Source organism: Rattus norvegicus, chromosome 4, assembly GCF_036323735.1.
Source record: "Rattus norvegicus strain BN/NHsdMcwi chromosome 4, GRCr8, whole genome shotgun sequence".
Classification (NCBI taxonomy): Eukaryota; Metazoa; Chordata; class Mammalia; order Rodentia; family Muridae; genus Rattus; species Rattus norvegicus.
The window spans coordinates 86,988,318-87,016,045 of record NC_086022.1 but is presented as its reverse complement, the minus strand read 5'-3'; the positions used below and the strand labels follow the sequence as shown (position 1 = coordinate 87,016,045).

The window sequence follows — 27,728 nt, the reverse complement described above, 5'->3', positions numbered from 1 at the left end:
GTGAGCGATACATGTGGAAATGTGATATGCATGTATATGTGTGTGTGTAATGTGTGTCTATGTGGTATATATTTGTGTGTATTTGTGTATATGTGGGTATAGTGCAAAATAAATAATGTGTGTATGTTCTGCTGGTGGGAGGAAGTTGATTGTGTCTAAGCCGGCAGACAATGGGCTCTCAAACCTACTGAAAAGTGTATGGTTTTTGAAATGGAAGGGCTTAGTCAAGCTGGGCATGATCCCTTTATGAAGTACTCTTATTTGTTGTAGTGTTGCTCCATTCTTTAAGCCCTTGCCAAGTTCCTGCTGATACCAATGTCTGGACTGTGAGGGCAGCATGTAAATTGGAGTGACAGCAAGAAAAGAGCTGCATCTCAGGAGGCAGAGCCATCCACTGTTGGGGCAGGGTGTCCACTTGTGCCTGGTGTGTCTGGGATTCTACATTCCCAAAAAAACTGGCCAGCAGCATATACTTATATTTGAAATTGCATAACTTTTTTTTCAGTGCTAGCAACTAAGTCTTTAAAACCTGTAAGCATGTAGACCCAAATGAATCAGACTTTCATCTAGACTGTCCGGAAGCCAGTCTGAGATGATTGGTCCAGATGCTGTCTGGGGCATTTGTATCTATTCATTCTACATTAGTTCGAGAAGCATCAACTGATTACATTATTCAGAGTGGCTGTCATTGGTCAAAAGAACAGAAATCCAAAAGTTAAGAGTTAAAGTTCTTGTATTGGGTGGGAAAAGATTACAACGTGTGCCACTTGTTCTGAAAAATTGAAACCTGATCAGTAGTCACAATGACATCTGGGAGTTCCTCAGCAACAATTTTCTTGGATATATACCATACTCACTGTATTTGAACTCTGCATTTCTCTTGGAGAGAGCTCGGTCTGGAATGGGAACGAAGTGAAACACAAGCAATCATTTATGGGATGTACAGGGAAATGCAAAGTCACATCTCAATTTGAAAGCTAAGTAGGGGTCAGTCTGGGGAAGGCCTAGGAGGGATGTGTGAAGGGAGAGTGTGTGAAGGGTGTGAAGCTGAAAGATGCTGTGGGACTGTGATCACTGGAGTTTGGATATATACTGCGAAGGCCAATGTGCCTAAGACTTTGTGCTAAAGGTGGCACTCCTGGGGAGGGTGAGACCTTAAGGTGAACCCTACTGGCTAGCCTGTGTTTTTTGGAGGCATTTTCTTGAAGTGTTCCCAACCCTTCCGCATCTCCCTTGCTTCTTGGAAATGAGGTGACTTAGTTATGCTTTGCTGAGACCTCCTACCAGTACCATCTGGTACCAGAGGAGGAAGGCAATGAGTCTACTAGATTAGGGGCTGAAATCTCAATGAACAAAACCAGGTCTTTACTTTGTAAATGAATTACCTCAGGCAGTTCTTATAGAAGCTGACTAACACCACAGAGGAAGATTAAGTTAGTGCCAGGGCTTTGATTCCAGGCCAGGTGAGTTGGCTTGTATCTTGTAGGCTATCACTGAAAACCATTCAGTAGGGAACCATGGTGCCTGCACTTCATGGAGGACAGCCATTCTGGGCTATCGTATTATTTCTGGGTAGAAGCTACTCTCCTGGTACCTCAATGGCCTAGATTTTGATGCCTGCCTCTCCTGGTTTAACTTGAATCTGGGTCAGCAATTCCCATTCTTGTCTAGGATAGCTGGGAGGGGAGTCCCAAGACTTGGTCTGAAATAGTAATCCTGGGAGAACGTGCCTTCCCAAGGCCAGCAGTTAGATGGCATTTTTCACAGCCACTGCAGTGGTCTTTGCAATCCTGCTGTGAATGTAGCCCACCACTTTCTGCAGTAAAGGATCTAAAAAAGAAAAACCTACATTCCATCTTTTTCAGAGGTACACAGTGTCTAAAGAGAAAACAATTTGAACTCAAGACCTGGAGAAGCACATAACTAGACAGCTCCTCTTTCCTTCTCCCTCCAGCTTCTCTTCTTTGTGATATAACATGACTATTCTTCTAGAAAACCCTAGAGAATTGGCTAAGGTTTTCAAGTGCTCACAAAGTCAATGCTTATCAGGTCTAGCTCCAATCAGGTTCATGTAAGGGGCCGAAGTGAGGTGAGGAGTCCTCCAGTGGTTAGGCAACTGCACTGCCCTGCCTCAGGCCCACTTTACCTGGAGGAGGGAATGGGGATATGTTCAGTAGTGGGTTTACCAGAAGCCTTAGACGACAAAAGAAATATAGAATGCTAAAAGAGCCCCGGGCTCTTTTTTCTGAGATGAGAATCTTTTTCCTTTAAAGTGACTTTGGTATGGATGCAGTGATTCAGTTTCTATAGTTGAAATGCTGTGATGTGTGCAATAGCAGCACCCTCTGCTGGTCATTTTGTATAATGATGCGAATGTGGATAATTTCACGGGATGATTCAAAGGCAGACACAGAGACTGAGGCTGAATGGACAAATACTGTCAACTTTAAATGGTTTAACTTTGCAAGCCTAGAGAGCTGTGACTCCTTTCATCATTTGCAAAATGATGTGTGAGTTCAGGAAGTTGATATTCTTCTGTCCTGCAATGACAATTTCATTCGCAGCAATGAGGCATTAGCAATCGCTTCTATTCTGCCTGCTGTTGGTCTTCATTTCTTTCCTCATCTAAAATGAACAGGGTTTTATGGTTAACCTGTGTGCCATTCCAACAGATCACAGATAGTTACATCTGATTTATATACAAGACTACACATATCAATCTTAAATGGGAATAAAAGGATATTTAAATTCAGCAATGGCTGGAAGATGGCAAAGTGTGTACCTGCAGAGCCTCCAAGTGTGAGATCAAATCCCCAGAACTTATAAGAGCTAGATGCCCAGCAGGAGCCTCCATAATCCGAGTGTATCTATGAGGAGATGGGCAATAGACACCGGGGAATCCCAGGAGCTCAGGGGCCAGCTATCTTGGCATACTCAGGGGGAAAACAACAGAGACCCTCTCTCAAACAGCTGCACACACACACACACACACACACACACACACACACACACACAGATGCTCGCATGTATACATACTTGCACACACTTAACACATGCATACACATGCACATACACACAAAATCAAAAGATAAACGAAAAGGCAAGTGAAACTTGTGTATCTACAAGATACTAGGGACCTTAGTTTGGTCTGAAGTGATAGGGATACAAATTGTAGACTTAGTGACTGTGGCTCCATGTACTAGATTATAAACTATGGAGAGGGGTTAGGGATTTAGCTCAGTGGTAGAGCGTTTGCCTAGCAAGCGCAAGGCCCTGGGTTCGGTCCTCAGCTCTGAAAAAAAAAAAAGACAAAATATAAACTATGGAGAGAAGCTAGAGGAAGTAAAATCACCTTTGCAGCTTTCTTCCCGGGTTTTCTAGAGAAGTTATCTAAGCAGCTTCTCCAAGCCTGCCTTTGTGGACTCATGTGTTTGTGAACATTTGATTTAATATCAATTTTAACAAACCCCACTTTGCCATCATCTTCTGAGATGCCCACCTTGGATCTGCCCACTTGGATCTGAGAACAGGCTCTGTTTTAGCAGCTTGGTGTAGATTAAAATGTTGGTGGACAGCCTCTTAAAGGAAGCTTAGGCACAAGAATGACCAGTTCTGTGGCAATCTGTTAGATGTAATCGGGTTCACCTCTCTAAACCTGCTAGGTTGAGGTTGCTCTAGCCTTGCCAGTTTTATTCAGATATTTAAATGAAAGTGACAAAAGCTCATTTAGACGTTGATGATGAAGCCTTGGAGTCTGCTTTGTTACAGTTAACAATTCCTGAGCATGAAGCCTACCCTGGAGTAGGACTGATACACCTAGTATTCTTCATTAAATAAAGCTGATTCTTCCTCTCCTGACAGGTACCACTTGCAAACAGCTTCTTGATTAGGAGAGGGACTTGTGTCCAGTGTCACTTCTCTGGGCTGGGGTTTTCGTCTGTCTGGAATATGTGCAGGTCTTATGCATGTTGCCACAGTCTCTGTGTGTTCATATGTGCGGTAGCTCTGTTGCGTCTGGATGATGCTGTTTCCTTGGAGTCACCCACCACTTCCAGCTCTCAAACTCTTTCCGTCTCCTTTTCCATATAGATCCCCTGAGGCAGGGCTTTGATGAAGACATCCCATTTGGGGCTGAGTCCTCCAAGGTCTCTCACTGTCTGCACATTGTCCTGCTGTGGATCTCTTTGTTGATCACCATCTACTGCAAGAAGCAGCTTCTCTTCTGAGGGTTGAATGGGGCACTGATCTGTGGTTATAACGTATGTAATTAGGAGTCATCTTGTTGCTATGTTCATTTAGTAGAATAATGCTAGGAGGTTTTCCCATAAGGTCTACCTAGTCTCCAGTTCTTGGCCTCATTAGTAGTGTCAGATGTGGATTATATTCCATGGATTGAGCTTTCAGAGTGGTTGGTTGTTCCTGTAACATTTGTACCCCTATTGTATCAGTGTGTCTCTCAGGCAGGTTGCTGCTGTAGGTTTCAGGGTTTGCAGCTGGGTATGATGTCACAGATTTCCTTTCTCTTCCAGTAGTGTGCAGAGCACCTTCAAGCACCATAAATGGTAGTCAGTAAGGGAATAGCTTCTAGTTGGGTCTAGATTTCTAGAGGGCTTTACTTTCAGGTTGTGGAGGATAATCAATAAATAACACTGACAGTAGACGTGTGAGTTTTTTAGGTGAGATGTTTATGGGTCCCCTTTGCTCTGCCTTGCTCTTAACTGTGTTTTCTGTTTTTTCCCCCAGTTGCAAATGAAGCAGGAGATAAGAATGCCAGACCCCTTGCACGCTTCTCCCGTGAGTAAACCTTGCTTCACTCTTCCTGGGCTCTAGGAGAACATGTTTGCCAGAGGCCGTTGCTTGTGCCCATCACCTCTATGAATCTGTTAGGTGTTATTCAAACGGTAATGTAGAATACGTCTCCTGCTAGTTAATATTACACTTCAGCCCCATCCCATGCAAGGTACTCCTGGCCATGGGGTTTTTAGACTTGAGACCTCTGGTCTCCAAGCTGAACTTTAGGGCTTTGTTCTTTGAAGTCTGATTTTCAGAGCAGTAGAAAAAGTCTCATCTTTGCTTTTCAGAGATACAGAGCTTCCAGACTTCTCCTCCAAACCTCTTGAACTAGGGCCTGCATTTTAACAAATCTCTAGTTGACTCTTGTCACAATACTCTGAGAGGCCCTGTGTGAGGAGTATCCCCAGCATAGTACAGTGCATGGATGGAGGAGGTTTAGTGGTGCTGAAAGGAGGAAGCTTGTAGCTACTAGCCTATCCATATATAAAATGTCATTGCAACCCACTGTTGCAGCTCAGATGCATTGATGACTTTCCTGGGGCTCAGGAATATTCCCAGGACAGGCTACTGTTTCCCACCATGTCTGTTCAGATCTTGATAAAAAAGGAGCCATCATGCTTCACTCCTTCTTTAAAAGGGGAACAAAAATATCCATAGGAGGAGATAGGTAGGCAAAGTTTAGAGCAGAGACTGAAGGAAGGGCCATTCAGAGTCTGTCCCACATGTGGCCCATTATATATACAGCCACCAAAACTAGATAAGATGGATGAAGCTAAGAAGTGCATGCTGACAGGAGCCAGATATAGATCTCTCAAACATGTCAAATACAGAGGCGAATGCCAGCAACAAACCACTGAACTGAGAAAGGGACCCCCTTTGGAGGAATTAGAGAAAGGTCTGAAGGAGCTAAAGGGGCTTGTGACCCCATAAGAACAACAATGCCAACCAACCATAAGAACAACAATGCCAACCAACCAGAGCTTCCAGGGACTAAACCACTACCGAAAGACTATACATGGACTGACCCAGGGCTCCAATTGTATAGGTAGTAGTGAATAGCCTTGTTGGAGCACCAGTGGAAGGAGAAGCCCTTGGTCCTGCCGAGGTTGGACCCCACCCCCGTATAGGGGATTGTTTGGGGAGGGCGGTAATAGGGGTGCATGGGGAGGGGAACAATCACATAAAAGGGGAGGGGAAGGGGCTTGGGGGGCTGATGGACAGGAAGCCAGGAAAGGAAATAACATTTGAAATGTAAATAAGAAATACCCAATTTAATAAAAATGTAAGGAAAAAAAGTAATAGTGCCATCTAAGCCTCTTTAATTTATGGCCACAGGAAGTATTCATTACATTTGGATACTGTAATTGGAGATACATATACATACATTTTTGGTGTACATTAGTTATACCAACATTGTTTCATTATGATATTTCTATAAATTTAGATAATGTTGATTTTCAGTTATCAGACTAGCTTAGACATTATTTGCTAATGATTTTTGTTTATTTGTAAAATAAATCTACTATTTGAAATTTTGTCACTCTACTCAGAGAACAGGGATATTTTGTGACCTGAAACGGTTTAAAATAGCAAAAGTTTTTTTAAATTACTGTATGTTAAAACCCACAATAAAGATTTGAGCATAGAAAAGTAACAATAAACAAATCTGTCAGTGTGTATACACTAATTAAAGCCTCAAAAAGAAAAAAAAAAGCAGTAGCTATCAGAAGTTTCTCAAAGGCTTCCATACTCATGTGCTCGGAAAGTCACATAGCAAATTTGTGGATGTCCTGGAGTGAGTCGGTACCAGTGAACATGATCGGATGCTGGAGCCAGAACAAGAGCGGCAGAAATGCTCTGCAAACCTCTTCTGCTTCAAGTTGAGAACTGGTTGCATCTTAAATAAAAATAGGTGGGAATTCCCCTACTGCAAGGCCATTTTTGCTTTACTTTCTGTTCTTTAATTTTATTTATGCTTCTCTGGGCCCTGGATTTCTAATGTGAAAAATGAAAGCGATAACGTTTGCAAAAATGTTGAAACCCCATCCCATCATTACTTACTCGAGTGTGGTTGACAAGATCTGAGTGTGACGTGGCCGGAGTGATCTTAACACATGAAGTTAAAACTGTGATTTACAGAGATTTAAAACTATTTATAGAGATTCCGTTAAACTCTGCCTTCTCACGCTTTCAGAACGTTTCAAATTTTAGGATTGATTTGGCAGAGATGGTTTTTCTAGAACTGCAATGATGTATGCTAATGACGGAGAACTAAGTGCTTGCATTGTAGATAGTGCAATGAACACTCCTCACAGGCCCATTTTTCATTGTCCTCCTACCTGGAACCATTATTTCCAAAATAAGTATTTCAGTGAGGATGATGGATATGCCTTTATCCCTTTTATTTTAACTTTCAGCTCTTGAGCAATAGTCAGAAAGATGGATAATCTGGAGACTGTGTCATGTGCAGGATTTGCTGTAATGAGAGGTCCTGACACTTGCCACGGTATAAAAAGAGAAGAGGGTCCTTGAACCATGTGCCAAGGAGACCTGGAGCCATAAGTCTCTTTATGGATAGAAAGGTGGTTTCTTCTGTAGGTAACTTCTACAACTTCTAAGCTATGTGTCTGATCCAATGGGTGACATGTCACATGATAGCTTATCAGATAGACATAAATGAGGCTGCCAGGGGGAAAGTCTATACAGGAAAAATGGTTCACAGTACTCTTGTGATATGAGCTCAACACTGACAAGGAAAGGAAAGTGTCTTGACAGAATGCTGTATGCTGAGAGGTTGTCTGCAAAATAGGTGCTGCCTCTTTTTGTAGCAAGTAGTAGAGAGAACTTGGGTGGCACTAGAAAGGGAAGAATATTCTCCTCATACCACTGTTGAAGTCTCAACTCTTCATGTACCACACTGGGAGAGTAGTGGGATGAAGCATTAAGCGTGGGAGGAGGGGAGAAGCTGGATGATACTCCGGAGCTGGGAAGATAAAGGACTGTACTGTACAAGACAGACCTAGGTGGAAAGCCCAGCTTCCCACCAGCTAGGGTACAGTATACAATGGAATGCCAGGCTGGAGCCTTTGCTGTGAGGCCTAGACCCAGGCAGAGGGTCAGAGAAGCACTGGGACAAGGGCTGAGTCCTGGGAGACCTCAGATCCTATCTGTGCCTTCATTTCAAGCTCTAGCTTTGACTTTTAAGCAACCTGGCTTCAATCAGAGCATCTACCTAATAACTGGTTTATTATATAGTAGTGCTAAGGTCATAGTTTGGTCCCATCCTGAGGGTAGTCATTCTGAGGCTGAAGCCATAGCATCATTATACTGGCCCTTTCCTCTGTTATATGGAGGGACCAGAAGGGTTGATGTTTAGAGAAAGTGTTTTCTAATCTTAAAATACAAAAGCTGTTTTCTGTATCCGGGAATAATGGCTGCATGTAGTATTCAGGTCCAGCCACAGAGAGGCAGAAGAAGCTTGGATTGCAATGTGCTTCTGCACTCCAGGAGCCAAGAGGCTGCATGATCCTTTGGACTAGTACTGTGAAGGAGGTCCAGGGCACTGCAGAGACATACAGAGGATACAGTGGTCCCAAAGTGTACATAGCCAGATAGTTTTATTCTGAAATTCCCATTGCTTCCCTAGAAGATGGGAACATAATTTCTCCCTGAGTTGGGCAATCTTTGAAGGAAAATAATAATTTTTAGACTGGAGAGATTGCTTAATGGTTAAGAAAGCATAGTTGTTCTTCCTAAGAACCTGGGTTATTCCCAACACCCATGTAGTGACTCAGACCTGTTTGCAACTCTAGTTCTGTGGAACCTTATGCCATCATCTGGCCTTAAACAGATATACATGCAGGCAAAACACCTTCACACATAACATGAAAATAAAACTAAATAGTGGTTTTAAAAGCCTCAGAAGGAATTGAAACTAATTAGTAATGCCTGTATATTTGTCACATTTTATCTTGGAGAGAAAAGTATAGATATAGATAGAGATTGATGTTCTGTTGAAGAGCTGAGGCAATTAGGGCTGATGGAGCTAAAGGCAGCACTTAGGGTCTTAGCTCTGGACGAATAATTCCCTTCAGTGTGGCAGCAGTGTGGGAGGAGCAACAATGTGCACTGGGGAATGAGTGCTGGGGCAGGTCTGAGACAGATACCAAGATGGCACCTTCTATATGCTGGTGCTCAAATTGTGAAGGAGAATGTTTGGGTGCAGAGAAGTTTTCTATATTGTTACCATTAGGAAGGGCTGTCATGGACAAGGGAGCTTGAATTAGAAAGGGATGGATTCTGGAATCAAGATAATGAGAAAAAGAAAGAGAGAGAAAGACTGAGATGTGGATGGTAGCTCATGTCCAGGCTGTCAGAATTCTGTGACTTGTATGTTATGGAAAAGGTGTAAAGGACCCAGGGAAGAAGGTATCCACAGCATGCAAGGTTTTAAGTAGGTTGAAGTAACAAACTCATAGAAAAAGGGAAGAGAAGAAACTGCTGGGCAATGGGATGAATAGATGGTAAGTCATTTTCAGTGGGTATAAAGTTTCCATTATGAAAGATGAGCACATCATTTTACAGCATAGTAGCATACACTTAAAGCATATTAAAGAATAGCTTGTACTACATTTTCAAAGCACAAAGCTCAAGAAACTAATCAAATCACAAACCAAAGCCAACTAAACAAGCAAAAATCCAGATGGACAAAAGCGCATGTTGGAGGTCATGGGCATGCTCTGTAGTATCTTGGAGGTGATCACCTGTGGAGGTGATCACAGGTATCACAGTATCACAGGTGAATGCATATGACCAAAATCTTACCATGTATACTTTAAATAAATGCATTTCATATGTTGATTGTCCCCCAATAAAGTTCAAAAACAGAGGTATGGGGCAGGAGCTGGATTTGAGGCCTCTTGATTTCTTCTATACACTCTATTTAATATTTCTAAATATTCCAGTTCCTGTGCTGGTCTCTCGGTCCCTTCTCAATATTCTTCAGGATCTGACTTTCTGTTTCCCACTCATCCGATGGTGACTCTAGAATGTCTACAGGTGAGGGGATGATAGCTCCATGGTTCTCACATAGAATTCCAAGAACTTTCTAGAAATGCAGATTCTCAGATTCATTCTACATTGGCTGACTCAGGCTCTTAGGATGGATCCTGATAGAACTTTAAAACCATAGAGCTATTTTGAACAGTTGGTTCATTCAGTGGTCCTACCACCTGACGCACTTCCACCAGCCGCCTCCTGGTACCAGTTCTTGATTTCCTCTCATCCTCTTCCATGTCTTACCATTTATTTCCACCCTCAGTAAACGCCCCTACAGAGAACCTTTCCCTCTTTATTGTGTTGGTGTCTGCAGACCCACTTGCCCTTAGCATCTTACCTTCTGGTTTTTTTTTTCAACTCACATTTTGCCTAAATGCAGACCATCTTCTGCTCCCCTAAGGAGCAGTATTTGCTCCTAGATACATATGTGAAGCTCATATAATAAAAAAGGGTCAGATTAAACTTTTTGAGTATGCCCATGACTTCAGAGAGGGCAAAGAAGATATGATTTGGCTATTTCACTCCTCATTTGTCTTATACCTTCTTGGTGAAGAAAAAAATTAGGGCAATGTCTTAGGTTCCAGCAAAAGATAGATTTAGATAACTTGAAAACTCCTTCATTTTTACATGCATAAAGAAATACTGAATAAATATTTAAAAGTACTCTACAATAAACAGAAAGCATGTCATGGGTTTTAGCAATGGAGGAACAATTTAAGATCAGTATAGCTCATTGATTTCACATTGTTTCCATAGCCCCTGGTATCATGTTTTACTGCCCAAGTAATGAAAGGATTTAGGCTATGCAGTAAGGTGAACTATCTAAAACCCCCTAAACTGGACTTTTAAAACACAGATTTTGTTTTCTAAAAGTGTTTGCATCTTTCCCATCCTACCTGTTCTTGTTAGACTGTGAGATGGATAAACCTCACACTGAGATGTAAGGCTGCAAATTGGGTGGCGTATAAATGTAGCAGAAAGAATATGATGTGCCATCAGTAGAGACCATGTATGGAACAAAGAATTTTACCTGTCCTTTTAATTTTTTGGGTATCAGTGGGACAGTAGTAGACTAGTGGGGACGTTGGATTTTTTACATTCACTTTGCATTAATGAGGCTGTATTCCATATTTTTCTGATTGTGTGTCAGAGCATAAGACCAATGAATTCCATGCCAAGACATGTTTAATCAAACTTATAAAATTTCAGGAGGAATTTGGAAAGAAGCCAGAGCAAACAGAAAACTGACTGGTAGAAGCAAAGCAAGTTGAATTATGACAGATTCTTCATCAGGTGCCGCAGAAACACAATATATCCAAGTATTAAAAGGAAAGAACTTTAAATGCAGAATCCTGCAACCAGTAGGATGGTCCCCAGAACAAAGGAGCAATTTTCATGTTTTAAGATTAAGAAAAAAATCAGGGTGAAGGAAGGCTAAAGGAAGTTTCTAAACAAAAGGAAACTTAGAGAGCCATGCAAGACCAGGAGGGTAAGGACAGCAAATACCAAGAACAAGTAGATAAGGGCTTACCTCACATTTTCTAAATTGCTTATGATATTTGAAGAAAAATAATGATTACCTGGTATGTTTCTAAGTGTACATAAAGAAAATATAATTATTATGAATACTACTAAATATATAATTGTGTTTTAAATTGGGGAACCAAAATGATATAAGTGGATATAAGGATTCTATACTTGAATTGGCAAAAATAATCACTCTAGAAGGCATATTTTTGGTACTTATTATTACCTTATATATCCAATGTATAATGCAATATCCAGTATACCTAATTAGAAAACTATACAAAAAGATACCCTGTACATAAAATGGAATTCTAAAAATTCACAAGAGGAATAGAGGAATGAAAACAAAACAAACAAAATAAATATAAGTCCCCAGTGTAAATAATACCTTACATGCAAATGATCTAAGTTCAGCAGTTAATGGAAAGGTTGTCATAGTAGATTTGGAAATACAACCAACTGTGTATTACCTATAAGAAACAAATAAAACAGGTCAAAGAATGGAACAAAAGAGCCAATTAGCATCAATCAAAGAGAATCTCTAGTATATCATCAAATAAAGGAAACATTGTTTCTTGGTAGTGGCCATTCTACCAAGAGGACAGCAATCTCATATGATTATGTAGACGAGATGTAAAATATGTGAAATAGAATCTGACTTAGGTAAAACTAGAAAGAGATAGCTAGGTACACAATTATAGTTGGATACTTCAACCCGCCTCCTTCAACCATACATAAAAAGAAGAAAGGTTATAGAACTCAGTACCACCAATTAGTAGTATTTAATTGTTAAGTGCATAGTTCATTCAGTTATTGCCACATGCACATTTCCTTCCAAAGTATGCAAAGGATACATCCAGAGATAATCCAACTTTAGATCATAAAAAAATCTTAAGAAATTTATAAGACAAACATTATGCAGAATGTGATCTCTAACTGTAATGGAACTAATAAGAAGCAGATCTTCAAACAACTGTACGTTCCATCATGAAGATGAAGTGTTAAGAGAAATAACATCATGCTTTATTTTAGAGATGGGATAAAAATGAAGTTTGTTAAACTTAAGGCACTAAAATGTTACACTTACTTAAACAAGGTTAAGAGGAAAGTTTGTTGAATCCAAATATATGCATGTATTTAAAAAAAAAACACAGTGCAAAGTCAATCTTAAGAAATTTGAGGGCTGGGGATTTAGCTCAGTGGTAGAGCGCTTACCTAGGAAGCGCAAGGCCCTGGGTTCGGTCCCCAGCTCCGAAAAAAAGAACCAAAAAAAAAAAAAAGGAATTTGAAGGCACCCAAATCCTGTGGGGGAGAGAGCTGAACTCCCAGAAGTGAGGACAATCCTGAGACTTCAGGGGAGACTGCCACTTCTGCCCTCTTCTGCTCACCTTCCTGGCCCAAGAAGAACCTGCATTGTGGCCTCTGGATACAGTAATATAGGAGCAGTGAACAGAAGGAACCTACTAGTTTCTGCCTGGGCGTGGAACTGAACTGAACCAGTCCCACAGCTCCCTGCACCCAAATCCCATGGGGGAGAGAGCTAGACCCTCAGAAGTGCAGACACTCCTGAAAACTCAGAGAAGACAACTACTTTCTGCCCACATTCCTGATCCAAGAGGAAATTGCCTAGTGCCATCTGTTTCATCTGGGCACAGGGACCTAGGAGCAATCAGGGGCAGGACCCTTCAGGGTCCTAGGCAGATCAGAAAGCCAGTCACCAGGAACCCCTACACATCTGAAAGCAGAGGTAAGACCAACTCTTCTGCACCAAGCAACCTGCCTGCAGGCTTCAGGTCACAGAAACTCAGGAGCAGCAATCTGTTCCCAGATCCAGCTGAAAGAAAACAGATCTACAGGAGTGCTGACACACAAGCCTACAGGAGGGTCAAGCCACTGTCACAGGCATGCAAGACAAGCTAACACCAGAGACAATCCGATGGCGAGAGGCAAGCACAGGAAACTAAGCAATAGAAACCAAGACTACTTGGCATCATCAGAGCCCAGTTCTCCCACTAAAGCAAATACTGAATATCCAAACACACCGGAAAAGCAAGATTTAGATTGAATATACATTTTATGATGATGATGGAGGACTTTAAGAAGGACATAAATAACTCCCTTAAAGAAATACAAGACAACACAGGTAAGCAATTAGAAGCCCTTAAAGAAGAAACACAAAAATACCTTAAAGAATTACAAGAAAACACAGTCAAACAAGTGACGCAATAGAACAAAACCATACAGGATTTAAAAATGGAAATAGAAACAATAAAGAAATCAAAAAGGGAGACAACCCTGGAGAAAGAAAACCTAGAGAAGAGATCAGGAGTCATAGATGCAAGCATCACCAACAGAATATAAGAGATAGAAGAGAGAATCTCAGGGGCAGAAGATACCATAGAAAACATTGACATGACTGTCAAAAATAATGTAAAATGCAAAAAGCTCCTAACCCAAAACACACAGGAAATCCAGGACAAAGTTAGAAGATCAAACCTAAGAATAATACATATAGAAGAGAGTGGAGACTCCCAACTTAAAGGGCCAGTAAATATCTTCAACAAAATTATAGAAGAAAACTTTCCTAACCTAAAAAAAAAGAGATGCCCATAAACATACAAGAAGCCTAAAGAACTCCAAATAGATTGGACCAGAAAAGAAATTCCTCCTGTCATACAATAGTCAAAATACCAAATGCACAAAACAAAGAAGAAATACTAAAAGGAGTAAGGGAAAAAAGGTCAAGTAACATAGGAAGGTAGACCTATCAGAATCACACCAGACTTCTCACCAGAAACTATGAAAGCCAGAAGATACTGGGAAGATGTCATACAGACCCCAAGAGAACACAAATGCTAGCCCAGGCTACTATATCCAGCAAAACTCTCAATTAACATAGATTGAGAAACCAAAATATTCTATGACAAAACCAAATTTAGACAATATCTTTTTTACAAATCCAGTCCTACAAAGGATAGTAGATGGAAAACTCCAACACAAAGAGGGAAACTATATTCTGGAAAAAGCAAGAAAGTAACCTTGCAACAAAACCAAAAGAGAGACACATAAACATAATTCTGCCTCTAACAACAAAAATAAAAGGAAGCAACAATCACTATTCCTTAGTAGGTGTTAATATCAGTGGACTCAATTCCCGAATAAAAAGATATAGCCTAACAGCCTGGATATGGAAAGAGGACCCAGCATTTTGCTTCATACAGGAAACACACCTCAGAGACAAAGACAGATATTACCTCAGAGTAAAAGGCTGGAAAACAACTTTCTAAGCAAATGGTCCAAAGCAACAAGCTGGAGTAGCCATTCTAATATTGAATAAACTAGACTTTCAACCAAAAGTTATCAAAATGATAAGGAAGGGCACTTCATATTCCTCAAAGGAAAAACTCACCAAGATGAGACTCAATCCTAAATATCTATGCTCCAAATGCAAGGGCACCTACATTTATAAAAGAAACCTTAGTAAAGTTCAAGCACACATTGTACCTCACACATTAATAGTAGGAGATTTCAACACCCAACTCTCATCAATGGACAGATCATGGAAACAGAAATTAAACAGAGACATAGAGAAACTAACAGAAGTTAGGAACCAAATGGTATTAACAGATATTTATAGAACATTTCATTCTAAAACAAAAGAATATATCTTCTTCTCAGCACCTCATGGTACCTTCTCCAAAATTGACCATATAATTGGTCACAAAACAGGCCTCAACAGATACAAGAAGATAGAAATAATCCCATGCATCCAATCAGATCACCATGGAGTAAGGCTTCAATAACAACAAAAATGACAGAAAGCCCACATATACATGACAGTTGAACAATGCTCCACTCAATGACAACTTGGTCAAGGAAGGAATAAGAAAGAAATTAAAACCTTTTAGAATTTAATGAAAATGAAAGCACAATATTCTCAAACTTATGGGACAGAATGAAAGCAGTGCTAAGAGGAAAACTCATAGCTCTGAGTGCCTGCAGAAAGGAACAGGAGAGAGCATACAACAGTAGGTTGACAATACTCGTAAAAGCTCTAGAACAAAAAGAAGAAAATGCATCCAAGAGGAGTAGAAGGCAGGAAATAATCAAACTCAGAGCTGAAATCAACCAAGTAGAAACAAAAAGGACTATCCAAAGAATTAACAAAATCAGGAGCTGGTTCTTTGAGAAAATCAACAAGATAGATAGACCCTTAGCCAGATTAGCCAGAGGGCACAGAGAGTGTATCCAAATTAACAAAATCAGAAATGAAAAGGGACAAAATCTGAGGAAATTAGAAAAATCAGATCCTACTACAAAAGCTTATATTCAAGATAACTGGAAAATCTGGAGGAAATGGGCAATTTTCTAGACAGATACCAGGTGCCAGAGTTAAATCATGATCAGATAAACCATAACCCCTAAAGAAATAGAAGCAGTTATTAAAAGTCTCCCAATCAAAAAGAGTCCAGAACCAGGTGGGTTCAGTGCAGAATTCTATCAGACCTTCACAGAAGACCTCATACCAATAGTGTCCAAACGAATTCACAAAATTGAAACAGATGGAGCACTACCCAATTCCTTCTATGAAACCACAGTTACTCTCATACCTAAGCCACACAAAGACCCAACAAAGAAAAAGAACTTCAGACCAATTTCCCTTATGAATATTGATGCAAAAGTACTCAATAAAATTTTTGCAAACTGAATCCAAGAATACATCAAAATGATCATCCATCATGATCAAGTAGGCTTCATCCCAGGGATGCAGGGATGGTTCAATATATGGAAATCCATCAACACAATCCACTATACAAAATCAAACAAAATCAAAGAAAAATCCACATGACCATTTCATTAGATAGTGAGAAAATATTTGACAAAATTCAATACCCCTTCATGATAAAAGTCCTGGAAAGAACAGGAATTCAAGGCCCATACCTAAACATAATAAGAGCAATATACAGCAAACTAGTAGCTAACATTAAACTAAGTGGAAAGAAACTTGAACAATACCACTAAAAATCAGGGATTAGACAAGGCTGCCCACTCTCTCCCTACGTATGCAATATAGTACTTGAAGTCCTAATCAGAGCATTCAGAAAACAAAAGAAGGTCAAAGGGATACAAATTTGAAAGGAAGAAGTCAAAATATCACTATTTGCTGATGATATGATAGTATACTTAAGTGACCCCAAAAGTTCCACTGGAGAACTTCTAAGCCTGATAAACAACTTCAGCAAAGTGGCTGGGTATAAAATTAACTCAAACAAATCAGCAGGCTTCCTCTACACAAAAGATAAATAGACTGAGAAAGAAATTAGAGAAACGACACCCTTCATAATAGACCCAAATAACATAAAATACCTTGGTGTGACTCTAACCAAGCAAGTGAAAGATCTGTATGACAAGAGCTTCAAGTCTCTGAAGAAAGAAATTGAAGTTCTCAGAAGATGGAAAGACCTCCCATGCTCATAGATTGAAAGAATTAACATAGGAAAAATGGCCATTTTGCCAAAAGCAATCTACAGATTCTATGAAATCCCCATCAAAATTCCAATTCAATTCTTCATAGAGTTAAAAAGACCAATTGGCAAATTTATTTGAAATAACAAAAGATCCAGGATAGTGAAAACTATCCTCAACAATAAGAGAATTTCTGGGGGAATCACCATCCCTGACCTCAAGGAGTATTATAGAGCAATAGTTATAAAAACTGTATGGTATTGGTACAGAGACAGGAAGGTAGAATAAGTGAAATAGAATTGAAGACCCAGAAATGACCCACACACCTATGGTCACTTGATCTTTGACAAAGGAGCTAAAACCATCCAATGGAAAAAAGACAGCATTTTCAACAAATGGTGCTGGTTCAACTGGAGGTCAGTAAGTAGAAGAATTTAAATTGATCCATTCTTATCACCCTGTACAAAGTTTAAGTTCAAGTGGATCAAGGACCTCCACATCAAATCAGATACACTCAAACTAATAGAAGAAAAAGTGGGGAAGAGTCTTGATCACATGGGCACTGGGGAAATTTTCCTGAACAAAACACCAATGGCTGAGGCTCTAAGATTAAGAATCAACAAATGGGACCTCATAAAACTGCAAAGCTTCTGTGAGGTGAAAGACATTGTCATGAGGACAAAACGGCAACCAACAGATTGGGAAAAAATCTTTACCAATCTTACATCTGATAGAGGGCTAATATCCAACCTATACAAAGAACTCATGAAGTTAGACTCCAGAGAGCCAGAAAAAACCCAATTAAAAATGGGGTGTAGAGCTAAACAAAGATTTCTCAGCTGAGGAATAATGAATAGCTGATAAGTACCTAAAGAAATGCTCAACATCCTTAGTCATCAGGGAAATGCAATCTAAACAACCCTGAGATTCCACCTCACACCAGTCAGAATGGCTAACATCAAAAACTCTGATGACAGCAGATGCTGTTGAGGATGTGCAGAAAAATGTACACTTCTCCATTGTTGGTGGGATTGCAGACTGGTACAACCACTCTGGAAATCAGTCTGGAGGTTCCTCAGAAAATTGGACATTATATTACCTGAGGACCCAGATATACCACGCCTGGGAATATATCCAAAAGATACTCCAATGTATAACAAGGACACATGCTCTACTATGTTTATAGCAGCCTTACTTATAATAGCGAGAACCAGCAAACAACCAAGATGGCCCTCAACAGAGGAATGGATACAGAAAATATGGTACATCTACACAATGGACAGTCAGCTATCAAAAACTATGACTTCATGAAATTCATAGGCAAATGGATGTAACTAGAAAATATCATCCTGAGTGAGGTAACCAAATCACAGAAAAACTCACATGGTATGCACTCACTGATTAGTAGATATTAGCTCCAAAATTCAAATTACCCAAGATACAATCCACAGACTACATGAAGCTCAGGAAGAAGGAAGACCAAAGGGCAGATACTTCACTCTTTCTTAAAAGGGACAACAAAAATATTCATAGGAGGGGATATGGAGTCAAAGTTTGGAGCAGAGGCTGAAGGAGCGGCCAATCAAAGTGTGCCCCACTTGGGTATACAGCCCATATACATACAGCCACCAACACTAGATAAGATTGACGAAGCTAAGAAGTGCATGCTGACAGGAACCAGAGGCACAGCCAGAGCATGTCAAATACAGAGGCAAATGCTAGCAGCAAACCATTGAACTGAGAACAGGATTCTGTTGGAAGAATTAGAGAAAGGATTGAAAGAGCTGAAGAGGCTTGCAACCCCATAAGAACAACAATGCCAACCATCCAGAGGTCCCAGGGACTAAATCACTACCCAAAGACCACACATGGTTTGTCCCATGGCTCCAGCTGCATATGTACCAGGGGAAGGCCTTGTTGGGCATTAATGGAAGGAGAAACCCTTGGTTCTGCCGAAGTTGGACCTCCCTGTGTAGGGCAATGTCGTGGGGGCGGGAAGGGTGTGATTGGGGAGGGGAACCCCTTATAGAAGAAGGGGAGGGAGACTGGATACGGGGAAACTGGGAAACGGAATAACATTTGAAATGTAAATAAAAAATCCAATAAAAGAAAAAAAACTTTGAAAAAGCTAAACAAAACCCAAATCAAGCACTATAAAAAGAATAATAAAGAGCAAGAATTAGTGACATTAAAAACAGACACATAGATGTGCTGTATAAGAACACACTATATCTATGATGGCCATCCCAGAAATATAAAGCTTCTGTATTTGAAATTGAGTGACAGTGTCACTGCATTGGTATGCTTTATGATATTGGCAAGTCAAGAAACAGATTAATTTTGTTTATAAGAACATATCCCCAAGTGTTAAGCTACACTTGACTGTGAACAGAAAGTCAAGAAGACAGAGAGTTGGTTCTTTGAAAGATCCATAAAATAGAGAAACTTCTAGCAAATCATAAATATAAGAAATGAAACAGAATATCCTGACCAGCAGGTATAAGAAGGACAATAAAATACTCTGGACATCTCTACAGTAGACACAATCCAGAGCTTAGATAAAATATACTTCACTCTTACAAAACTACACAACTCATCCAAAAGGAAACACATTTAGTATCACTATCACTATTATACAACTAGAAACTCCCACAATTTAAAATTTCAGGTCCACATCGTGTGGCTGAAAACTGAAAACCAATGCAAATGAGTTTATATCTTTATCACTACTTGGAAACTGAAAGCCAGCATTTTCTTGATAAAGGTATTTATTAAGCAGACAAAGATAGTACCAGAAGAGATTACAAACCAATACCTTATAGTTATAGCTGCAAAAATTCCCACCAGAGTATTAGCATTTGCTAATACTAAGTCCTTGATAATATCTGTGTATTTGAATAACTAGCAGTAGTTAATTCTAGGGATACCAGGATCATTGACTTTTCTAAAAATCATTCAATATAACCCACCTTATTAGCAGGCTAAAATGGGAAAGTCCCAGATGATCATGTCAGTGGTGCAGGAAGAACACTGAACAACACTCAACAGCTACCCATGCTAAAAACAAGCTCAGATTTTAGGGTAGCTTGTGATTGGATAAAGAGTGTACACCAGAGAACCCCTGCTGTTAACTGAAGGATAAAAAGGTGGATGATCTTCCCTACAATTGGGAACAAGTACCATATCATGCCTACTTAACATTCTTTTAAAAAGTTCTATCTGATACCTCAATGGATAAAAAATAAATTTAAAAATCCTGTCAGAAAGGAAGAAATACAAATGTACCATTTACAAATGACATGATTGTTTCTAAGTAGTAAATCCCAAAGAATCCATTCAAAGTTCAACAGTGAGTCGAATCAGTGAGTTGCATTGTATTATACAAGATTAACACACAGAACCCATTGTATCACTGTAAGCTGGACAGAAAAATGGGGCAGTGATGTTTACAAGTAGCCTAATAGGTGGAATGCAAAGATGTGGATCTAACACAATGGTTTGACCTTCTGGGACTGCCATTGTGTACGTAGTCTGTTATTAACCAAACTGTTGCATAGCACGCACAAGACCATGCTGTGCTCATAGATTGAAGAGACAACATATTAAAAACACTAGTTGTTATGGTATTGATATCCTGATTTAACACAATTCTCACGAAAATACTATCAAGATTTTATATAGACATCAATTAGATTTTTATATTTTCTGAAGTTAATCTGAAAAATTCAACAAAACTAGAAAGCCAACTAATTTTGAAGAAGACTCAAGGACTAGCCTATTTGATTTCAAGGTTCAATAATGAAGACCTAGTGGTGTCAGTGAGAGGATAAGCCCACAAGTCAGCCAAATAGAATCTCAAACTCAGAATGGACTTACAGGAACACACCTAACTTGTTTTCGACACCACTACAAGAACAATTCAATGAAAGAAATATGGCTTTTTCAATAGGCTATGCTGGAATGTTGGCCATCTGTAGGCAAGCTACATAGACACAGCAATAAAATAACTCCAAAGACTTCTTGCTATTCCCATCAACCAGAGCATCCCTCAGCCCTAATCACAGAAGCTTCTTGCAGCAGACTGCAAGTAACACAGAGACCTGCAATTGGTCAACCTGCAGAGAACAAGAGATGTCACAGAGCTCACTCCTAAATGGGAAATCTATATCACATTCCTGGTGTCAAGGCTCAAAATTTTATGAGGAAGAGGGTGTAGAAAGATTACAACAGGGTTGATGCACATATAAACTTAAAGCAATAGAACAGCATGAACAAGTTCATGCCAGACAAAATTTCAGCATGAGGGAGGGGAGGTAGATATGGAATAACATCTCCAGCTGAGGGGGTATTGGTATTTTATTTCTGTGGAGATAGGGGAAGACAATGCTATGCCCTAGTGTAACACCTGGAATACTGGCCACACTCCAGGGCAGGCTCTACGTCCAGGAATAGTCAGCCAACAAAAACAGGACTCTGTATATTCTATTTTCTTAAAATGACAGAGGAAGAGAGATAGAAGGAAGGGAGAAAGGGAGGGGAGAACATGAAATTGGGTGGCTAGGAGGTAGGGCATGATCTGGGAAGAGTTGAGAGAGTAGGTTAAATATGATCAAAATACATTGTATGAAATTCTCCAAGAAACTCTCCAATTCTCATAAAAGTATTAAAAAAATTTGAAATGGACCATGGACTTAAATGTTAAGGTGTATAGTTTAAAAATAATAGAAAGCATTCAGGCACTGTGCCAAGAGTTTAAAAAAAAAAGAAAGTATTCAGTCCCTGCTAAGAGTTTCTATACATACCAGAAGTATATATAGAAAGGAGTCTTGGTAATGTGAGCCTTGTAAACTTTAAAGATCTTTGTTCTATGAAAGAATATACAAGAAAAAGTAGTCTATAAACTTAAAAATATTTTTAAATCACACATCCATCACAGGATTAGTATCTAGAATACATGAAGAAATTTCAAAATTCAAAAGTGGAAAAGTGTACAATTTTATTTAATTTTAATTTTAAATGTGGTCAAAGGACATTAATAGACATGTCACCAAAGAAAATATACCAATGGCAGTAAGCAGAGGCAAGATATCCTTGGTGTTGGCAATCAGGCAAGCATATTTGGAATGATAATGATACACCATTGCACATCTATCCCATTAGCTAAAGGAAGATCTATGCCACTCAAATGCTGTATTTTATAGATACAGAGAAAAAGCTTCAGAATTTCATAAAAACATGCAGTAACTGTATGACTAAGGACTTGTACTTTTGGACATTTACTCCAGAGAAAATGAAGACATATTAATACAAAAACCTGTATAGGACTGTTTTATTACCTTTATTAAAAATGTCCAAAATTTGCAAGCAGCTCAGATCTATTTCAATGGCTGAGTGGCTAAACAAACTGGCACCTTATACCATGGTCTATTTATTTCTCAGCAATGAAGAGGAACAAGCTATTGAATGTGGGATGACTTAGATGAACTACCAGAAAATTTTGGTGACTACAATAAACTGACCGATGAAGGTTACATACTGCACAGTTCCATTTGTAGAATAGTCTAGAAGCATTAGATCACAGAAACAGAGAACTGTTGATGGGGGCTAGTGGAGGGGGTAGAATAGAAGGAAGATAAAGATATGGATTTAAGGGGAACACAATGGATGTTGGTGATGAGGGGGATGCTTTGTGTATTAGATGCATAGGTTTTATCTTCCCAAGTAGCTGTGATTTCAGGTCTATGCCACTGGTCCAGGTTAGTGTGATCAAAACCTGTTCGGAAGGAGTTCTAGCAGTTCCACACTGATCTCCAACAAAAGCAGACACACTCACCGCTGTCCTCAGTAGTTTTGTAAAGACTACACTTGGTTATTTTATAAGAATGAACATTATGACTTACGGGATTTCTTTGACCTGTTAGTTACAGATGCTTGGGTTGTATCTTTTTTGAAAATCACATTTCTATGGAGTGCCAAGCACTCTGACCAGCTCCTTCCCCTGAAGAGAACTCAAGATGCTTCTCTGGCTCATGACATGGCACGTTTTAGGTCTTGGCCACGCTTGAGTTGAAGCCCAGTTTGCAGAGAAGCCACATCCTGCTTTGGCTGCACTATGAGCAGTTTCCAAACTATCTCATGGGATTGAGGTCTCTGTTGAAATTCTTATATTTGCAGGTACAGTGCTTGGGGTCCTCAAAGAACAGTCTGTCTTCCAAGTCAATAAATCTTGTGAAGTTCAGTTTCCTAAACTCCACAATAGTAAGGCAGGACAAGGAGTGAGCTGACTGAGCCAGAAACCGGAAGCGTATCTAGTGTGTTTGAAGCTGCTGGGGAGGAAGACAAGGCTGATGAGATGTTCATACAAAGTTTTCATTTGGCATCTACAGTCTTCAGATACCTGAAGCTTAGAAACAATTAAAAACTTAGCCTTGGTAGTTAACTCTCGGCACAGATGTATAAAGATGAGTAAGTCACAAATTTTTAAAGTAGTTTAATTTCAGCATATGACCTACTATATTCATTTTGTTATTAGTAATGAATAATTTGGGCCAACAGGGGAAAACATTGTACTTAGTTTTACTGTATTTCCATGCAATTTGTTTCTAATACTTTTATTTTTGATCACAGAATACATGCCGACTGAGGTCTAAGGCTAGTGTGTCACATTCTTCCAAGTACTCATTACACTTTTGTATGTACTATATCTCTGAATTCATTCCCATCGAGTTTTTATAATGAACTGAAAATCATCTCTGAAACTTCCCAAAGGAATAATAGGTAGATTTACAAATCAGCCATCTAGCAGGCGGTGAGTCTTAGATATTTGCATGCTTTACAGACATCAATGTGTTTCAAGGTAGTTATGCACTAAGTTTTTCAGTAAAAAATGCTGGGGGTTGGGTGACAGTGTCTGAATTAGTGAAGATACAAGTAAAAATATAAATTGTAGAAAGTGTTAAAAATGCTGTTAAGTAACTCTCAACTATTCATCTAATCAACACACGCAAATAATACATTGTGATTAATATACATACACTCAAATAATACACTGTCTGTCAAGAGGAGTTTTAGAATGCTATTGTACACAGTGGTCCTTTAATCTCAGCTGCATCACTACTCTGCTGAACACGTTTTTGAAATATGGATAAAGAATTGATTATCTCATTGTCTAATGATCGGCTGCATCAGATTCATTTTTAAAATAGACTTTGAAGACAATGTATCTCTACATGATAGGAATGACCTCGAGGCTGTGATCTGAACACTTCATCTCTGCTCTACACGCTCACAGTTTGTGCTTGGGCTGTCTATTTTTCTTTTTTTTGCACCTAATTCCATGTTTATTCTGATATAACCACAGCTACCTTCCAGAACCAATGATTGTTCTAAAATGCCCTGTAAGTACATATCTGTAGAGACTCTTCATTAAACATTATATTCAGTGAAATTAACAGACAGTAAGCAGCAGCAGAAAATGCCCAGAAATTCTTAGGAAGGCATGCTTTTCTACTCTCTATACCTATATGTAAATACCATCTGTCCCTGGTATCAGAGAGAGCCCGTCAATCTGTGCCTTTGTTGGAATGAAGGAATGAATGGAATAGTTTAACTTTATTATGGAAAATTGATTTGCATCTTTTATATTTCTTTATTGAAGTCGTTCCAGATAATAACATTGAAGAATGTTCATAAAACTTGATGAACGTGATGATTAAGGTAACACCTATTTGTTTTTATTTTATTTTAATTTTTTTTATTAACTTGAGTATTTCTTATATACATTTCGAGTGTTATTCCCTTTCCAGGTTTCCGGGCAAACATCCCCCTAATCCCTCCCCCTCCCCTTCTTTATGGGTGTTCCCCTCCCCATCCTCCCCCCATTGCCGACCTCCCCCCAACAATCTAGATCACTGGGGGTTCAGTCTTAGCAGGACCCAGGGCTTCCCCTTCCACTGGTGCTCTTACTAGGATATTCATTGCTACCTATGAGGTCAGAGTCCACGGTCAGTCCATGTATAGTCTTTAGGTAGTGGCTTAGTCCCTGGAAGCTCTGGTTGCTTGGCATTGTTGTACATATGGGGTCTCGATCCCCTTCAAGCTCTTCCAGTTCTTTCTCTGATTCCTTCAACGGGGGTCCTAATCTCAGTTCAGTGGTTTGCTGCTGGCATTCGCCTCTGTATTTGCTGTATACTGGCTGTGTCTCTCAGGAGAGATCTATATCCGGCTCCTGTCGGCCTGCACTTCTTTGCTTCATCTAACTTGTCTAATTGGACGGCTGTATATGTGTGGGCCACATGTGGGGCAAGCTCTGAATGGGTGTTCCTTCTGTCTCTGTTTTAATCTTTGCCTCTCTATTCCCTGCCACGGGTATTCTTATTCCCCTTTTAAAGAAGGAGTGAAGCATTCACATTTTGATCATCCGTCTTGAGTTTCATTTGTTCTAGGCATCTAGGGTAATTCAAGCATTTGGGCTAATAGCCACTTATCAATGAATGCATACCATGTGTGTTTTTCTGTGATTGGGTTACCTCACTCAGGATGATATTTTCCAGTTCCTACCATTTGCCTACAAATTTCATAAAGTCATTGTTTTTGATAGCTGAGTAATATTCCATTGTGTAGATGTACCACATTTTCTGTATCCATTCCTCTGTTGAAGGGCATCTGGGTTCTTTCCAGCTTTGACTATTATAAATAAGGCTGCGATGAACATAGTGGAGCACGTGTCTTTTTTATATGTTGGGGCATCTTGTGGGTATATGCCCAAGAGAGGTATAGCTGGATCCTCAGGCAGTTCAATGTCCAATTTTCTGAGAAAGCTCCAGACTGATTTCCAGAATGGTTTTACCAGTCTGCAATCCCACCAACAATGGAGGAGTGTTCCTCTTTCTCTGCATCCTCGCCAGCATCTGCTGTCACCTGAGTTTTTGAACTTAGCCATTCTCACTGGTGTGAGGTGAAATCTCAGGGTTGTATTGATGTGCATTTCCCTTATGACTAAAGATGTTGAACATTTCTTTAGGTGTTTCTCAGCCATTCGGCATTCCTCAGCTGTGAATTCTTTGTTTAGCTCTGAACCCCAATTTTTAATAGGGTTATTTGTCTCCCTGTGGTCTAACTTATTGAGTTCTTTCTATATTTTGGATATAAGGCCTCTATCTGTTGTAGGATTGGTAAAGATCTTTTCCCAATCTGTTGGTTGCTATTTTGTCCTAACCACAGTGTCCTTTGCCTTTCAGAAGCTTTGCAGTTTTATGAGATCCCATTTGTCGATTCTTGATCTTAGAGCATAAGCCATTGGTGTTTTGTTAAGGAATTTTTTTCCAGTGCCTATGTGTTCCAGATGCTGCCCTAGTTTTTCTTCTATTAGTTTGAGTGTATCTGGTTTGATGTGGAGGTCCTTGATCCACTTGGACCTAAGCTTTGTACAGGGTGATAAGGATGGATCGATCTGCATTCTTCTACATGTTGACCTCCAGTTGAACCAGCACCATTTGCTGAAAATGCTGTCTTTTTTCCATTTGATGGTTTTGGCTCCTTTGTCAAAAATCAAGTGCCCATAGGTGTGTGGGTTCATTTCTGAGTCTTCAATTCTGTTCCATTGGTCTATCTGTCTGTCTCTGTACCAAAACCATGCAGTTTTTATCACTATTGCTCTGTAATACTGCTTGAGTTCAGGGTTAGTGATTCCCCCTGAAGTCCTTTTATTGTTGAGGATAGTTTTAGCTATTCTGGGTTTTTTGTTATTCCAGATGAATTTGCAAATTGTTCTGTCTAACTCTTTGAAGAATTGGATTGGTATTTTGATGGGGATTGCATTGAATCTGTAGATTGCTTTTGGTAAAATGGCCATTTTTACTGTATTAATCCTGTCAATCCATGAGCATGGGAGATCTTTCTATCTTCTGAGGTCTTCTTCAATTTCTTTCTTCAGAGCCTTGAAGTTCTTATTGTACAGATCTTTTACTTGCTTGGTTAAAGTCACACTGAGGTACTTTACATTATTTGGGACTATTATAAAGGGTGTCATTTCGCTAATTTCTTTCTTGGCTTGTTTCTCTTTTGTGTAGAGGAAGGCTACTGATTTATTTGAGTTAATTTTATACCCAGCCACTTTGCTGAAGTTGTTTATCAGCTTTAGTAGTTCTCTGGTGGAACTTTTGGGATCACTTAAATATACTATCATATCACCTGCAAATAGTGATATTTTGACTTCTTCTTTTCCGATCTGTATCCCCTTGACCTCCTTTTGTTGTCTGATTGCTCTGGCTAGAACTTCAAGAACTATATTGAATAAGTAGGGAGAGAGTGGGCAGCCTTGTCTAGTCCCTGATTTTAGTGGGATTGCTTCAAGTTTCTCTCCATTTAGTTTAATGTTAGCAACTGGTTTGCTGTGTATGGCTTTTACTATGTTTAGGTATGGGCCTTGAATTCCTATTCTTTCCAGGACTTTTATCATGAAGGGGTGTTGAATATTGTCAAATGCTTTCTCAGCATCTAATGAAATGATCATGTGGTTTTGTTCTTTCAGTTTGTTTATATAATGGATCACGTTGATGGTTTTCCGTATATTAAACCATCCCTGCATGCCTGGGATGAAGCCTACTTGATCATGGTGGATGATTGTTTTGATGTGCTCTTGAATTCGGTTTGCCAGAATTTTATTGAGTATTTTTGCGTCGATATTCATAAGGGAAATTGGTCTGAAGTTCTCTTTCTTTGTTGGGTCTTTGTGTGGTTTAGGTATAAGAGTAATTGTGGCTTCATAGAAGGAATTCGGTAGTGCTCCATCTGTTTCAATTTTGTGGAATAGTTTGGATAATATTGGTATGAGGTCTTCTATGAAGGTCTGATAGAATTCTGCACTAAACCCGTCTGGACCT

General features: G+C 39.6%; 1 protein-coding gene across 4 annotated transcripts in view; it reads left to right on the top strand.

Moving 5' to 3' along the window:
* The window catches only part of Pde1c (phosphodiesterase 1C), a 479,074-nt gene that overhangs the window by 92,102 nt on the left and 359,244 nt on the right, over positions 1 to 27,728 (top strand). For all 4 annotated transcript variants that reach the window (NM_031078.2, XM_039108433.2, XM_039108432.2 and 1 more), the window contains 1 exon segment: positions 4,744 to 4,794. In NM_031078.2, coding sequence (NP_112340.1) covers positions 4,744 to 4,794 — 51 coding nt within the window.